Here is a 15484-nt window from a genome sequence, read left to right as displayed (position 1 = left end):
GGCCTTGGGGGGTTTGGCAGGGGGAGTGGCCAGCCCCAGCAGGGGTCAGAGCCTCAGGGGCCTGGGAGGGTTGGGGGGGCTGGAGGAGTGGGTGGGGCCAGCAGAACTCCCTCTCATGGTCCGCCCCTCCTCTAGCCCCCCTGACCCCTTACTCACCAGCACCAGGGTGAGGGCCAACCATAGAGAAGCTGTGCCAGCCAGAGCGTGTCTATGGAGGACCAGCCTCTGGTTGCCTCCGCTCCGCTTTTTTTAAACATCGATTTTTTAGACCCCTGGATATCCAAAGGTCTAATTTTCAAACTTGCAGTGCGGGGAACATTTTCTTGTTCCCGCACATGCCTGTTGCCCCGCCTCAAAGGGATTTGAGGCAAAGGCAAGAGATATGTGCGCGCTCATGTGGATGCATCCATTAAATCTCTGGGATATAAATGCTTTTCATGAGCATGAAACACACTTTTCCAGCAAGAACAAGTTTAAAATTATTAACTGGGGTTTTTTTAAAAGGGCATTTTGACAAAAAGATGGGTGTACTGATGATGATAGGGGCTATTCTTTCACCTTTCTAGGGCACTGACTTCCTTAGTGTTGGCCCAGCTCTGAAAAAAATTACGTCTCCATGGATAAGGGCTTTTCCTTATTTGACAGCTACTTGAGTCTGAGTAAAAATTATTTAAGTGAATATCCTACAAGATCAAACTTCAGGATACTGGCTAGAAATCCCACCGATTGATTAAACATAATCTAAGTCATGATGATAAGGTGCATTTTCATCATAGATTAACTCACAGGGACGTTGTCATCAGAAATAAAATGCCTTCTGCCAAGCCAAGAATTATCAATAGCTCCTATACATTATTTCTAAGTTTACCAAAAATACTAAGAGGGAGGCTGAAGTTAAAATAATGGAATAATTTAAAAAGAAGATTTTATTTTGTTTCTGGAAACTCCTTCAAATATATGTACTTCCTGTATAGCATGCATTTCTGATTTTAAGAAACATGATTTCTGTTTATTGATTAGTATTACTGCCCATGAGCTTTGGATCTCTTTTCTATTTTTGATTTACAGCATTCCTAATAGAGCTTCAGCTTTGATCTATCAGAGTTGCAAAAGTTTCATGATAGTCTACATATTCCAAATAGTCTAAGGGTGCTTGCCTATGCGATGTATGGTTTAGCCCCCTAAATTGAAAAGGTGGGTTTTTAATCGCAATAATTAAAAACCCACTGTTTCAATTTAGGGGTTTCTGTCACTGTTACAGAGAGGGCCCAATCCTTTTTTTTCTTTTCACGGAGCCTGCCTGTATCTCCCATAGCTGGAGGGCGAGCTGCCAGGAGGGCTGTATGTTCCCTGAGCTGCAGGGGGCCCTGGTCCTTCCCTCTGTGGCAGTGGTGCCCCCCAGGGATACCCAGCTGGGCTGCTAGCAGCACAGGTGCTGCCCCAGCTCAGGCTCAGGGAAGATCTGGATCAGGCTGTGTGCTGCCTCCGAGCTGGGGAAGCACCTGCCTACTAGCCACCCACCTGGGTGGCCCTGGAGGATACTGCAGCCATGTAAGGAAGGACCAGGGTTCCCTGCAGCTCAGGGCCCACCAGGAGCTCACCCCCTGGCTATGGGAGTGGTAGGCAGGCTCCGCAAAAAAAAAAAAAGAAAAGGATTGGACCCCTCACTGCTTCCTTTTTTTTTTCTGGCAGAGCCTGCCTGCATGAGATGCTGGGCTGTGCAGCCCCTGACCTCTGGGGGGGACTGGTGCTTCACTTCACAACGGCAGTGCCCCCTGGGGCTGCCCAGGCAGGGTGTTAGTGGACAGGTGCTGCCACAGCTCAGAGGCAGCACCCACCAGATGCAACTGTTCCCTGAGCCTGCCCTGCTCTCACAGCTCCCTGGGCATGCTTGGGAAGAGTTGGATCCAGTGGGTGCTGCCTCCAAGCTGGGTCAGCACCCGCCTGCTAACACCCCGCCTGAAGGGTGCCGCCACCGCAAAGGGAAGGATTGGGGCCCCCACGACTCAGGGGCTGCACAGCTCTCCTGCAGCTCACCCCTCAGGCACAGGAGACACGGGAAGGCTCTAAAAAGAAAAAGAAAAAAAAAAGGATCTGGCCCCTTACTACTTCTGCCTTCAGCCCGCCTCTCCCGCAGCATGGGAGGGGGAAGTTGTCCAAAGGCTGCAATATTGCAGATAGCTGTGTTGCAAACTAAACACATGTGGATGTGGTTTAGTGTGCAATGTAACAAACTCATTTAAATAGTAACAAAAACAAACCCCATGCACATGTACAGTGCGATGCAATTGAACCACAAGAATGGGAAATTTTTATCACGTGTACAAGTGCCTAAGTGTTGCTTTTGCTACTGATCTATTATATAAAATCTTCTGGCTAAAGGTTTCTTTTTATATAGATCATTTGATGCACTCTAGAAATGTTGTAAGAGTCTCTCTGGTATTCTGTAATGCAGATTTGCTTACATTTAATACTTTATCCTATTACCATAGAGAGTGATAGAACATAGCATTGCAGCGTGACATTACAAGAGTTCCTCATCACAGCAGTGACAACCTTCCCTTGAATGTATGACAGAATTACAAAGCACATGCTTTTATACAGGAAAACATATTTAACAAAAGAAATTAAATTATGCTGCACTGAAGAGAGTTAACTGCTTAAAGCCATGAACAGACTGCATCCTCTACAGACCTGATTCTTTAGGAAACTGATGCCTGATCACGTTGCTGTCCAGATTACATTCCAGATATCACGTGTCTGTCTATAAAAGTCCTCTAGGAATAATTATTGCCTCTTGAAGAAGAATAGGCTGCCTTTCTAAATGCTTAGACTTCTCAATTCCCAGCAAAGCCAGCATTGAGCTACTTTTCCTTCTAGCCAAATTAATCTCTACTGTGGTCTTGATTCAGCAAGTTACTTAATTACATGACTAACTTTAAGCATGAGGTTAATCAATAGACTTACTTGACATGGACAGCTCATATTACAATGAAAATGAGATGAAATTGTTCGCTGAATCAGGCTCTAAAAGAATGAAGAAGGATATTTTAAAAGGATATAGAAATGGTAAGATTTTAAAGCACGTGATTTTTGCAGATATGTTTTATGGATCCACAGTGACTACATAATAAAAAGCATAACTAGAATTCTATAGATTATCTAGTTTGCAAACTCTGACCATGATGACGTATTCCTTTCCACCAAAAGCTTATATCATGGTATTCTCTGCTGGAAGAGATGTTTTCTTCACTGCAATAGTTGTGATTAGGTGGGCATGGTGTTTTTGTGTGTCAAAGTTTTGAAAGTTCCATTTACCATACCACTATTTGTCCCCATTTTTAACAGCAGTGGAAAATAGTATCAGTATTGTCAGCACTGGTGTTGACAGAGTTCATCATTTTTCACCACTGCATCATAAAAACCTTCCCTGAACTGTTAATAAACAAAATTCATTCCTTTGCTGACGACTTTCTTGTAACTTGAATGATGTGTTAGCCTTCAATTAAGGAGTGAATTTCACTTGAGTGCCTTTGAACAGGCTGAAGTGGCAAATTTTAAGAGATTGCTATCAATATGTGCAACTTGAAGAATTTATTTAGGCACTGAAAGAATTTATGAACTTCCAAGAACTGGTCATGTCCTGAGATATCACAGACATTGAAGGACTTACAGAAGATCTTGATAAGAGATGGTTGGAAGTTTTTGAATGAAATGATTTTTGCTGGAAAATTTAGGTTCAGAAACATTTTTCCCACAGAAGCTTTGTCCAAGGGGTGTGTGTGGACACACACACACACATATATATATATTACTTTTCATTTGAGCAAATTTAAATTAAGTATATCAGGTAGGTTCAACCTGAATTGATTAAATTGTTTTGGTCTATGGTGCTGTGGTGCCTCATGGGTTTTCTAGTTAGTGCATGCCCCCATAAGATAAGCTTCTTGGCTGAACTACAGTGCCATGATACATGATGGTCTCAGTTCAAACTGAACCATGCCATTTATCCTGGGAGTCAAATGATGCAGTGTATCAGTGATGATGGAGTAGTATGGAGTAGAGATGTGAGGAAGCTGGCAAGAAAATCAGATTTCTGCCAACTGGGCTCAGAATCTGGCCAGAAAAATCTGTGCAAGCCTTTGTGAAATCAGAAGTAGATAGGAGCATGGGATTTACAGGTCTTCCACTCTTGGGTAGTGCAGTGCTACTTTGGGCTTCCTGCGTGCTCACTGCCTTATAACCACCTGTCTCTGAGAAGGAAGTAAATGCTCTAAAAAGCATCAACCATATCCATGGACAAGGAAATGGCTTTTCCTTGTGGGAAAACATGCCTCAAAGAGCATGTGTCTTTCCATCCAATCACCATCCACATAGTTCATGAAACTTATATGCTGCTTCCTACCTTTTTTCCTCCCACATAGCAGCATAGAGGAAGCAAGTTTTGTGTAAGTGGACACTGTGGCTATAAATTAAATTTGTTATAGGAAAATGCAAAGGGAGGCACTCTAGGCAAAAAATGTTAATATATTGCATTTACTGCTAGGTTCTGAAAAAGGTTGCTACCTTTAACAATACATATGTAGAAGCCAAGAAAGATAGCAAGGTGACAGTTCAGTATGCAGTGGCAGTCCAAAGTGCAAGAAAGAGATAAAACTACATGAAGAAAAAACTGGAGAACAGTATAAAAAGATGATTATGTCCATATATAAATTGGTGTTTTGTCCTTAGCTTGTGTATTTCATTTAGCTTGGGTCACTGCAGAAATGGGAGAGGCCACACAGGGCAAAAAAAGGCAGCAGTAGACACAGACAGGCTCCATAAGAAGAAAAGATTTAGAAAGAAGTTAGGACTTAATGCATTGCTGATATAGCAACTCTGCAACTCTGTGATTTTAGAGCCACTTGTCTCAGCAGCAAATGTGGTTGTAAAGATATTTTTGCATGAAAATGTGAAGCATAATAAGACATATCATCAGAAAAGAAGCCCAATTATCATGGTAATAGTATCCAGTTTACCAAACCCTTTCTAAAGGAGATAGAGAGATAAGGATCATTTATCCCATCATATTAGGGACGGTGAGAGCCAGAGATATGAAGTTCCTTGTCCAAGGTAACATGGGACGTGTCTATACATGGTGCATTTGTAGCTGCGCTGTCTTTTAGCACAGGAAGGAAGTACTAAATGGCGGCACAGTAAAAGCCCATACTGCATTGTGTGCACCGCACACAATTATTTTTACCTGCTGCATCACCATTGCAAGGCGGTACAATGAGGGAGTGCATTGCTATGATGACATAGCTCTGGTGTCATGGTTTGGGACCACCGATGCTGTGTAGCTCATTGCTACGGTGATGTAGTGTCACAGGTAGACCCTCCCACGGTTATTTAATGACAGAGCTGGGAAGAGAACCTGCCTCTCCTGAGCCATCCTAAAATGCTCTACCCACTCATCCAGTGTCTGCCCTTTGGTTAGTCCTGTTTAAGAGGACTCCTTATAAAAGAAAGTAAGGCACTTGATGGAACGTGTTGACAATACCTTTAAACTGAACAACACAAATTCAGTATATGGAATGAAGAGCTAAAATGCTATACTTGTCCCTCAGGATTTTATTGAGGCAAGTCAATTTGAGGGACTCAGAAAAGGATAAAGCATTTTACATGTATAACAACAACCTTTGCTGCTGCTTAATATGAATTAAATAAAACGTATAAAATTCACCAATACACAGTTGTCTCCTAAGGCACAGATTAAACCTTCTGGGTCAAGAAGATTCATGTTGCCATAGTAAGGTATTATGAACATTTCCACACAGCATTTCTGTGTAGGGACATAATTACCCTGCAATACCCTGGACAAGTCTGGACCAGAGACAGAATTCCTAGGTCCTGAACCATAAACTTTGCATTCAGGGCCTAGCTTCAGTCCACATCTAATTCCTGTGAAGTGTCCTGATAGTTTTAGAAACAACCTAATCTTTTTCTCCTCTTGTGTGGCAGAGGGGAGATCACAAGGAAACTCTTCCTTTCTTCCCATTATACCTCAGTCCCCTGAGCAAGAGCCAATAGCCACCTGTACTCCCTAATGTAGATGTGTAAACATAGGTAATTCTAATCCTCTGAGTATTTGGATATTTAAAATGGTTTTAGTCTCAATTTGGAATAAAAGAAAAAATTAAATTCCTCACAAAAGAGCTTTCCCTGGCAGGTTGCATTTCACATCTACAAAGCAAGAGGAAAACAAGATTTCCAGAGGAATCTGCTAAGCGTAATTTGTCTGAGTGGAAGAATACAGATCTTATCCTTGTTTGGTTCCTTCATTTTCTGCTGCATCAATCATGGAAGTGGGTGTGGAGAGAATATAAAAATATTTAAAACTTTGGTATAGATCCTGCCTGCATGAATGATGTTTGGTCCAGGCTCAAGGATACCATCATTAATAAACCAACCTATTGCTGCAGGTCAGGGAAATTAAGTTAATGATGAGCTTTTTCTCCAACTCCCCAAAGTCCATTATCCAAGGATTCTACTGTCTTTTTCAGTGATTCACAGGTACCCAAAAAGGGAGAAAATATAGAAATATGTAGGATTTTACAGAGTTGGAAAGGTGGAGGGGCATGACGTTTTAAAACAGGTACAATAACAGAAAGGAAAGAAGTACAGATTGATTTGAAAGCAGAATATCATGATCAAATTGGTGGGCAAGGAAAAAGACACCACAAACCAGCAAATAAACAGATACTGATTTGAAATTGTCACATCCTTTTTAGAATCACCACCCTCTTTCACTGCTTCTCCTTTTTACTTCACTCCACCCTTATTCAGAAAATTAGGGAAAAAATTAGTTGACCTTGATTTAAACAAGTCTAATCCATGCTTTCCTATGGAAATCCAACTCAATTATTTTTGGCAAGTCACTTAATCCTTCAGCTTCCTAGACTATGTCTACTTACTGTGGCCAGTGGCAGTACTCTCAAGTACACTGCATGCCTTCGGTTAAGCTATCTTCAAAACTGGAGTCAGGGTAGAAGGTCTGTGTGGCATCATCCTGGGTGGGTGATTGGCCCTGTCACTCAGCATAGCTAATTATCCTGTAAAAAACACGTGAGGGCAGCTATACTGCTTCCAGCATAGGAGGCAGCCCACATGGAGCACAGTAACATGCTTGTGGCCATCACTACCAGGCACAGTAAGCTACGTTTACGTTGGAGACATGGCTCCAGCTTCTTAACGGTAACATTTGAGTAATTGCCTTATCCTCAAACTGAGTGTCTTGTCTCATTTCTGACTCTGTGTTTATATGATTCTTGGTGCAGTTGACCTTGATCTCAGATGAGGTCCCTGAATGCCACAGAAATACCGGTGGCAATGAGCAATAATAGTGAGGATGATGATGATAAGAATAATAGTAATGACAGTGATAATAATAATGATGATGACCATGATTGTGATGGAAAAAGATAATTCACATAATGAATAGAATATTTTTGTTTGCCAGCCCACTGAAGGCACAAAGTCCGCATCCCATCCAGTCACTGGAGAAATTCAGGTAGATATACGGTGAATATATATTGAAGTATGAAGTGTGTGTATGCGTGTGTTTGTATTATACTGCTGTTGAATATGTTTGAATTTTAAATTAATTTTCCAAAGGGATCCTCTTTTAAATGATTTAGGTCAATTCTGAAATAGCTGCAAGTCCTTGAAATGTCACCAAAGTCAATGGAATACTGTGGAGTGTAAAGCACTGCTAGATTTAGACCTTTGACTTTGAAGCAAGGGACAGAAATCACACACAAACCAGTGTCAGTGATCAGAATTGCGTTCAAATCTGAAACACAGCAGAAGTTCAGTGCACATAAACCACTTTCAAAATGGCTGAAACCCATTTAAGGTAAACCTGGATAGAGATAGTATCAGACTTAAGTGATTTAGGTTAAATGGATTTGTTGATCTTCTGTCCCAGATCCCCTCCAGACTCAAGTTAATGCATAATCCCCTAGTATCCCAGGATGCTTTGTACCTTCCCTGCAAACCCACTCTCACAGGATGGGCAGGCTAGACCTGACCCAAGCTTTCTGCTCCAGCCAAGCAGGGAGGTGTACTCTAGTGCCCCACAGCTTCTGTCCTGAGCCACTGCCAGCATGTGGCTGCATTTCCAGAATCAAAAGTGAATGTCTGTTTACTTGCTTCTCAGTTTAATCTATGCAGCTTAAACTAACCTGTGAAGATTGAATCGATTCAGACTCGGGCTTTTTAACTGTCTGTACTTAGCCTTAATATCAATGTATTACAAGTAGCATTCAGAAGTAGCAAGGGAATTGCTACTTCTCTCAAAAAGGCTAAAAATTTTATTGGAGTTGATTCTAATCTGTTATGGTTGGCAGTGATTGCAAATTGCCTTAGAAAATCTGACACGGTGTGTGCATGCAAGCAGGCGTGGTGGTGGATTCTTAATGATACACTGCAGTATGCCATGCAGTGCTGAGTATTTGATTCTCTCTCATGTGTACTGACCTCACTGTAGGAAAGGGGGAAAAAAGAAGCTTATGAAATTCATTATGAGATGAAAGTGTAGTCAGCGCACAAAGCACTGCTGATAGTGAGAACACTTCACTTCCTGATTCCACTTGAGCAGTTGAGAGTCACCTTTGTTAAGCAGAGGATCCCACTAATTTCAATGCCAGTTGGACCTCTAAGAGGTGAGGAAACCTGTCATTCCTACGGTGGGAAAGCGCAGCTGCTTCAAGGCATTGGGAAACACAGCTGAGAGAATCTGGTTCTCATCTCTTTACCTCTGATCTGGTTCCTGCAGTGCATCTGAGAGCCAAAAGTCTGGAACTTAAAGTAAGTCAGTTGAAAACCAGAGGAATAGCTGACTCTGGAAGAACTTTTTGTCAGTTCTCAGCAGATGTGATACTAGGAAGTAGAAGCAATGCAAGCTGAGGAAGGTGGGTCGGCTGTGCTGCTAGCATGGACTGGAGAAAAGGACAGCAGCCCAAGAGGAAAGGGGAAATGAAAAGTGGGGCCAGTGTCTTCTACAGTTAAAAGACAGTAGTAGGTGTTAGGATGGACATTTCAGGTGTATGGGGAAAAGGAGTTTCTTTATTCGGTGGTGCAGGCACCTTAATTCTGTGCACTTCAAAACTAAATATGCCCTGAATTAAGCAGTCCTGCACTACCGATGGCATGGATTTATGTAGCCAATGCTTATAAGTGGTTGAGTCTGTGAGTGGTGGATGCCACACCAATGTATTAACTTTAGGGCCTCTGCTTTGAACTCTCTAATGCAAGAGGTAGTGGTAGAGTGATGTAACCATGATGGTTCAGGCATTATGCAAGAGGCAAGGATTTCTTTGGGTGATATCTTTTATTGGACCTGAAGGAGAATGTCTTGCATTAGAAAGCTTGTCTAACTCTATCCTAACTATGCAGTTGTTCCAATAAAAGATATCACCCAAGGAAATCCTTGCCTAATGGAAGAGTTAATGTTCTTGGTTGTGTCAGCCCTTTTCTTTGTAGGAAACAAACATTCTTCTTAGCAGAAAGCTAAATTTGCTGCTGTGCTTCCAGTTCCTCGAAAGATTAAATCATCTGCAGGAATAAGCAGCTTGTCAGCTTGGTTTTAAAAACATGTGAATAAGTGTTGTTGCATTTAACAGAAATGTATGCAAAGGCTTTCAGGGGGAAATTGAACTATTTAGCAAGGAAAGTTAAAAATAATCTTAAAGTATTTTAATGCTTCTCTAGCTTCAAGTCAACTATGACAAGCACCTTGGCAATCTTATCATCCACATTCTTCAGGCAAGAAATCTTGCTCCCCGAGACAACAATGGCTATTCTGACCCTTTTGTTAAAGTTTATCTCCTTCCAGGGAGAGGGTAAGTGTCGAGGATATTTCAAATTCTATTGCTTTTAATGAGTGTTTGTTATTGCTTTGAATTACAGAATTCAAATTAATGCTACAACCCCTTTTCCCTGTATTTTTGGTATGACATCAAGTGACACTGCACATCTCTATTACTTTAACAAGTATTGAAATTAAAGGCATGCTGTTCTTCCCAGTGAAATGCCTGTGAGTTTTGCCAATGACTTCAGTCATTTATTCTTATTTGCGTATTTTCACTTGGAGAAATGTACATGCATGCATTAAATTTACATTCAATTTTATTAAATATAGGTTGTTGTCTAGCAAAGCTCATCCACCTCCCCAGAATCCAGAGTTCTTATCAGCATCTGTCGTGAGCTAACGTTGAACTGCCTGGATTTTGTGGGTCCTCCAAGTTGTTCTGAGACTCTGTATCGGAGGATGCTGCAAGGCCAAGTTAAAGTGACATTGCTGCTTTAGCTCAAATTTTTGGCTTTTGTGAATTTGAGACAGAGATTTGCAATGTTTGGGGGTCAGGCTAGATGATCTGATCAGGTCCCTCCTGACCAGCTACTATAATACTACTATGATACTATCCCATGTACATTAATTTCTCTTTGTATGACTAACTGACTTGAATACAGGATATATGAAAAGGGAGAGCTAAGACATGGATAGCCTGGTGGCTGGAGTCTATCATATATGCTTGTTGATTTTTATTTTTTTTTACAGATTTTTTTCACCTTTTTCACAAATGACAATTCCTCTGAATTATTAATATAATAACAAATACATTGTTGGTGTCCTCTCGAATTCTATTATCTCTAGATAGATAGGTAGATATTTTAAGCAGTATGATCGTAAGAATTTTATATTCAGTTGTCAAATTGCTTCCCTAAATACAACCTCACATTTGCAAATATATCTGTTGGCATATACGTGCACTGTCCTGCACATATTTTTCATTTAAGGAGACCATGTAAATGTGCCGATATACTGAGCCCCCCTTATGGTTTGGTCTTTTTTTAAGGTAAATTTTTGTTGGGTGCTGCTAGCACAGCTGTTTTGAAAAGTAAAAGAATCCCAAAAGATAAACCAAATTTGTGTGTGCCCAGTTTAGTAAGACATTTTAGAACATGAATTAAAGTACATAACTTGTCCCCCTGAAGTCACAAATGGCCTTAAGCACCTGACTGATTCAAGCCACAAAGCCAGGAACAGAGGCAGTTTATGGTGGAAATGTAATACGTAGCTACGGTGGCACCAGCAAATTCTGCTTTGTCTGAAAACGGAATTTTTACTAAATGTGGATCCTGCCAAGTCACAACTTTTAGTGGGTTTGGCAGGGCAATGATGGTTATGGATGTGATTGATATAGAACTAGACCCCAGGTGACAAGGTTTGAAAATAATTTTAAATCCGGATACAAACTTTGACCAAGTTCTGGGTGTTTAAATTTGAGTGTCAGTTTGGATTCACTTCTAATTTAAACTGGTTTTATTGTTATTGTTCATAATGGGACAAGCTGTTTGAATCCTTTTTAATGTAGCTGTGATAGTTAAAATGGAGATCTCCTGAAAAAGTGCATTTATTGTATTTGAATGCAAATGTATTAACTGATTTTTAATTATTAACTTCCCTTCACTATATTGCTCTTACTAATGTTCCTCTTTTCTTTGATTCTGGTATTAGAAATTATCCATTTGTTATTCACATATTCTCTCTTTCATTTTCATCTCTTCTCATTTTCTCTCGTGTTGCTTCCTTTACTCTCTACTCTGTTTACTACACTGCCTCTTGACTGCAGACAAGTCATGGTTGTCCAGAATGCAAGGTAGAGTGCACAATCTTTCCATTTTATACTTGGAAGCATGTACACATCAAGTTGTGATTATTCTGTGCATGTAACTATAGATTTTCTTTGAGAACTGATGGCATATGAATCCAGCAAACAGGACTAGCTTTACTATTCACTGTCTTATGAATCTCATTTCCAGGAAGGACAGAAATAAGAAACAGAGGAAGAATGACTTTGGTTTCTTGATGTAGTTACTCTGAAATCAATAAATAAAGAAAATTCCTCTTGCAGTCAATGGAAATTTTGTTCAGTCAAGTACTGCAAAACTTGGCCTTTACTCTTTGATGTTTGCAGAAGTGATTGAGTGTGAACTTGTCATATAATATTTGTCTGAGGTTACTACAAAGAGACTGTCTGGGAAGCAGGTGCTACTTGGAACTGAGCCAGTCCTATTTTTTCTTTACAGCTATTATACACCTTGTACAAAAACCACTGAATTAAAACCAAATGGGATGCTAGATTATTGCACTAGATGGATTTAAAGCTATCTGGCAAGAGTCCACAAATAAATGGCGATCTGAAGCAGGCACAATTGAATGGTCAGTTGTTAGAACTACCATTGCAGGGTTTTGAACAACAAAAGTAAAACACAAAATTCTGCTCTCTCTCACACCATTGTCAACCCAGAGTAACTCCATGACTGTTGAATTCAGCCTTATAACCTCACATTTACTTAAAAAGCAAAGTTTGACCAGGCCAACAGCTGGCTTTTAAAAAAAAACAAATTATGTTATGGATGTGGTTTGGGAAGTTTCCCAGTAACTTCTGCAGTAAAAACTAAATCAAAGAATTAATTTAGCTTCTCTGCTATGGCCCTTTTACACCCTGATCATCTAATAGCCCCACAGATGCCCTTGCTGGTTTCCTGCTTGTGATGTATTTTAAGAAGGTTTTATTATTCACTTCACCATCTTTTGCTAGATGCTCCTCAAATGCTTTTTATTTATTTATTTTTTTTGGCCTACCTTATTTTATTTTTACACTGACCTGTATCACCCTCTGCTAATCACAGTTGAGGGGGTAGATGTGATCTCGATGTAGTGTATTTGCCAGGTCTTAGTGTTCAGAATTACACCATCTCAGTCTTTGTGTGGACTTTACTAGATTTGGTCAGTTTTGTACAGCTCACTCAGACCTTTTTCTGCAGCACTGCAGGTGCACTGCTACTCTTGCCGTTGTAAATCCAGACTCTGTGAACTTCAGTGAAGCTACTTTGGATTGACACTGGTATTCAAAGCAATTAGTGCATGTCTCTGCCAGCTACACAATACTGGTACACCATCTTGTATTTAAGTGTCTCCAAAGATGTGATGTTGTGCAGCACCACAACAGGAGAACAGGGATACCCGTTTTTTCCTTGGTCTTGCTTTTTTTGGATGGTTATACAGGAAGGCCACTGCTACCTACTTTGAAGAAAATAATTATTTCCCCTAAATCAGTAGGCTGCTTGAGATCTGGGGAGGTGTAATGGATTCAGAGTCCTTGAGCCTCTGTCCTGGTTTACAGCTCCTCGACTCCCCCCACTCCTCCACCCCAAGTTAGGAAGGAAATGGTTTGCAACCTGGGCAGGTTATTTTTTATGGATCTGTCTGAGCTGATGAGAAAAAGACATGCATATGTGAACATTGGTGTGAGGCCACTGAGAGAAGTACTAGCCCAGACCTGTCATTTCCCAGCTTCCCCTGTCTACAAACATGCAGATGGAACCTGAGAAATGTCTGGGGGTGGGGAGAAAGGTTTCTAGGAGATAAAAACAGCAACTCCATTGATGTATTTTGGGTTTGTTTTTTTTTTCCAAACCAGCATAAATATTTAAGAGTACCAGGGAACAGGATTAGTAATCCCAGCCTTTCTGCTTCCCTGAGAGGCTTAGGGTTTTTCAGCCAGTTTTGCAAAGCAATTAAGATTTCAGGGTGAGTTTCTTTTAATACGCACTTGTTTGCCCTGGAATCCCATCCATCTCTTTGCACTGATACATGGAGAAAAAGAAAAAGAACTCCTTTTTCAGAAAGATACCATTATAGTCTGGGATTGACCAAATGGATCACATTATGGACAGCTTCTGTTTTCCTCTCTGAAGCAGAAGTGGGAAGGCACTTTGTTTTATAGAACTTGGTTCCCTGCATTTTTCAGTCAGCTGGAGACCAACAATACATCATGCAAGAAAATGATTGAGGGAATGTGGGATGCAGAGGAGCTGAAAGTCACTTTCTGTAGAAAATGCTACTTAGAACTGACTGCCTGAATAAAAGAGGCAGGAGAGGGCTCTCACTCCGGTATCACTGTGACTACAAATACCTCATTATCTGAGGCAAACCTCAGCGGTGCTGTACATTATTTAATAAGTGGGACATAATGCAGTGTCAGAGAGAGGAGAATCTGGACTTCAGTTTTCATTTTCATAATATAAATTTGAAAATGTAACAGTGCTTGTCAGAAAATGGTAACTATTTTCTGTGAAATTTTAGGCAAAGAAAAATGTTTTATTTTTTTTTCCATTTTGAATAATAATGAATATCTAAAAATATTCACCCCTGAAAGCTTTAATGAAAAAAAGCAGTTTGCAAAGAACAAAAAAGAAATCCTCAAAATCAAAACCTGCTAATTTGTGTTTTGTCATTCAAACTGTTCATGTGAAATGAAAAATTTCCCAGAAAATGCTCACTAATAAAAAGGAAATTTTTCATTTTGATAAAAATGATTAAAAGACTTGAACCAACATGGTATACAAGCAAGAACAAGGATTGTTGATGCACTTTATTATTCCAAGCCTGCTTTCATGTGGAGGTACTTAAATATGCCATTGTTACTAAGTTATTTGATCACTTCACAAACAGTCCTTAATTAGTTTCTACAAGGAAAGCTTTACTATCCCCTATCTACAGCCTACCCATTCTAGCAGTATAGATTTATATACCTTTCTAGTGTTTATCCACATGCTAGACTTGTAAAACTGATAGTACTGCCACTTTGTGGACTTATTACTTTGGTTAAAGTGGTAAAAGCTGACATACTGTGTGCATCCAAATGAATGCGCACGTGCATTTCCCCAGGGACAAACAGCAGCAGCATATAGTTGTGCTTCTGCTACTTGTCGCTGGGTAATGCCAGTGCACACGTGCTCTGGTGCACAGCAAATAGTCACAGGTTGGGTAGGGAAGGCTTGCTTCAATAGCATTACCTGGAGCCTGGGGGTGTCCCGGGGCTCCAGCAGCAGCAATATGGGCACACAGAGCCTGGCCAGCAAGTAGAGTATAGTTCTGGCCAGCCAGGCGCCGGTTCAAGCAGCACATACTGCTGCCACATGCAGTGCCCTGCTGGGATCTCCCACTGTCCAAAAACCCAGTTGCGCTGCAAGTCAGCAGCGCAGCAAATTCCTGCATGAGCAGTGTGTGTGGTTTGTGGTGCCGTGGATGCATCTGCAGTGCCACAGACCTTATGTGCATGCTCATTTGGTGCACCCAAAGATCCAGGTGGAGAGGCAGGTTTTCTTATGTGGGGACAGGAAGGGCCATAGGTCCTGCAATAGACCATCTCTAACGCTGTGTGGCATGTTAACAAGGGTTTCATCACTCATACACATGGCAAGTATCCAGCCCACCAAATATGGGTGCTTATATGAAGAAGAGACTTAATATTCTAATTGTACAGCTGCTGAAGAGCTCAAAAGCTTTGAAGAAGATTGTTTTATAAATGGTTTTATAAATGGTCTTTTCTTTGGATGTGTCTTTAAATTCTGATAATAAGCCCTGTTGGAT

General features: G+C 40.8%; 1 protein-coding gene across 1 annotated transcript in view; it reads left to right on the top strand.

The window, feature by feature from the left end:
- PCLO (piccolo presynaptic cytomatrix protein) overlaps positions 1–15484 on the top strand; it is a 767182-nt gene that overhangs the window by 597256 nt on the left and 154442 nt on the right. Inside the window, exons 14-16 of the mRNA XM_019509333.1 lie at positions 7499–7549; positions 9751–9881; positions 11676–11702. Of these exons, the coding sequence (XP_019364878.1) occupies positions 7499–7549; positions 9751–9881; positions 11676–11702 (209 nt within the window). The remainder of the gene's footprint in view (positions 1–7498; positions 7550–9750; positions 9882–11675; positions 11703–15484) is intronic.

This window comes from Gavialis gangeticus, unplaced genomic scaffold (genome assembly GCF_001723915.1).
Source record: "Gavialis gangeticus isolate Ggan-Ray unplaced genomic scaffold, GavGan_comp1, whole genome shotgun sequence".
Classification (NCBI taxonomy): domain Eukaryota; kingdom Metazoa; phylum Chordata; order Crocodylia; family Gavialidae; genus Gavialis; species Gavialis gangeticus.
The sequence above is the reverse complement of the archived record's forward strand: the minus strand, read 5'-3'. Positions and strand labels throughout refer to the sequence as shown.